This window comes from Glandiceps talaboti, chromosome 21 (assembly GCF_964340395.1).
Source record: "Glandiceps talaboti chromosome 21, keGlaTala1.1, whole genome shotgun sequence".
NCBI lineage: Eukaryota > Metazoa > Hemichordata > Enteropneusta > Spengelidae > Glandiceps > Glandiceps talaboti.
The window spans coordinates 15,386,328-15,388,518 of NC_135569.1; the positions used below are offsets into that span (position 1 = coordinate 15,386,328).

General features: G+C 36.2%; 1 protein-coding gene across 1 annotated transcript in view; it reads left to right on the forward strand.

The window, feature by feature from the left end:
* The first annotated feature begins 1,304 nt into the window (after positions 1 to 1,304).
* Positions 1,305 to 2,191, forward strand: part of LOC144451861 (high affinity cationic amino acid transporter 1-like) — an 11,642-nt gene continuing 10,755 nt past the window's right edge. The window contains exon 1 of the mRNA XM_078142775.1: positions 1,305 to 1,575. Within this exon, the coding sequence (XP_077998901.1) occupies positions 1,305 to 1,575 (271 nt within the window). The remainder of the gene's footprint in view (positions 1,576 to 2,191) is intronic.

Below are 2,191 nucleotides of genomic sequence, written 5' to 3' on the forward strand. Positions count from 1 at the left end.
CTCTCAGTGTAAGGTAAACATGTCAAACTGCTGGTCTGTGTCTCTCAGTGTAAGGTAAACATGTCAAACTGCTGGTCTGTGTCTCTCAGTGTAAAGTAAACATGTCAAACTGCTGGTCTGTGTCTCTCAGTGTAAGGTAAACATGTCAAACTGCTGGCCTGTGTCTCTCAGTGTAAGGTAAACATGTCAAACTGCTGGTCTGTGTCTCTCAGTGTAAGGTAAACATGTCAAAATGCTGGTCTGTGTCTCTCAGTGTAAGGTAAACATGTCAAACTGCTGGTCTGTGTCTCTTAGTGTAAGGTAAACATGTCCAACTGCTGGTCTGTGTCTCTCAGTGTAAGGTAAACATGTCAAACTGCTGGTCTGTGTCTCTCAGTGTAAGGTAAACATGTCAAACTGCTGGTCTGTGTCTCTCAGTGTAAGGTAAACATGTCAAACTGCTGGTCTGTGTCTCTCAGTGTAAGGTAAACATGTCAAACTGCTGGTCTGTGTCTCTATAATTAAGGTAGTCTATAATTCGTCTATAATTACATAACGGTAGTCTATAATTATATAAAGGTAGTCTATAATTAGTCTATACATGTAGTTAATAAGCATAATGGTAGTCTATAATTCGTCTATAATTATATAAATGTGGTCTATAATTACATATAGGTAGTCTATAATTATATAAAGGTAGTCTATAATTAGTCTATACATGTAGTTCATAAGCATAATGGTAGTCTATAATTCGTCTATAATTATATAAATGTGGTCTATAATTACATAAATGTGGTCTATAATTATATAAATGTGGTCTATAATTACATATAGGTAGTCTATAATTAGTCTATTATTGCATAAAAGTTAAGAAGTATAAAAATAGTCTGTAAATTAAAAAAATATTCTTTAAAACCTTCAACTGAAATGTTCAATTGACATTTTAAGTTGACGACCAGCGCGAGTGCCATTTGTTTACATCCTCATTTGCATATGTATATATAGGATGATCAGATCAGACCGTGCTTCATTCAAAGAACGGCAAATAGACCAGCCTCCCGGTTCCGTGTTATCATGTACGTCAGCAAGCGTGCATGGAGCTCGTAGGGAATGATTTACAGTGCAACCACTGGCTGTGAAAAGTGTAATTCTGTTGAATTGATGTCTAAGCGTGTTACCATGACGGTGGTGTAACTATAACACTACAAAATTAATGAGTGTCGGGCTACGTCGAAGAGACGTCTGCTAACTCCGTAGTCAACGTTGTGACTATAACGTGTACTAAGTACAACCAGAGAGTTCTGTATGTATTGAATGTTTTCAAAATGGCACTGGTGGTAGATTTTCTAACAATGTGCAATCGGTTCACGACAGCCGTACTCCGAACTAAGGGAGGTCTTGAACGTTTACGTGTAGAGCCACAGACTGTATCGTCATCCACGGGTACTCTCACGATGTTTGAGATGACGAAACTTGGCGTCGGGAACGTCATCACTATCGGAGTATTCGTAATCGGTGGCCAAGTCCTACATGGTATTGCTGGGCCATCAGCTACGTTATCTTTTGCAATAGCAGCCATCGCAAGTATACTGTCCGGTAAGTTTGACTCAATTTTTTATAACCAAAATTCCATTACAAAATTTTTTGTTTGTTGCTGATTTTTTTTGTTTAAATTTAATACTGGATCCATTTGACTTTTATAATCTATCAAAAAGATGTAGTTCTATAGTAGTAAATACGTCATTGAAAGTGTCGTAACTGTAAACAAAACTAAGAATGTGTTATGTAGTGGTAGTAATACTTATGATGGAGTCAACGGTGATATTAACGTTGTTGCAAGCACATGCACATGAGTTGGTGTATTATGACATATGCTTAGTACGTCTTGCATGGACACCTGTTGATTGTGATTGAAATTCGTGTACCATTTCTGGAATATTTTTTGTATAACTGAGTGAAATAGTTAAATAAACCCAGTTTGATTTGAGCTCTCCAAGGGATGAACACCTCAAATTCGAAAATATAAATTAGTTTATTATTTTTGTATGAAATTATACAGATGTATAACGTTTGCACCGAACATTGTCGTTACGTCACGTGTTTTTATTATAATACAGATTTATCGCCTGTCAAAGTTGGAGTAAATATCGCCTTAGCAACGGCTAAATTATAGCTGTATTTAGTAATGATATACTATATTTATCATAATTAA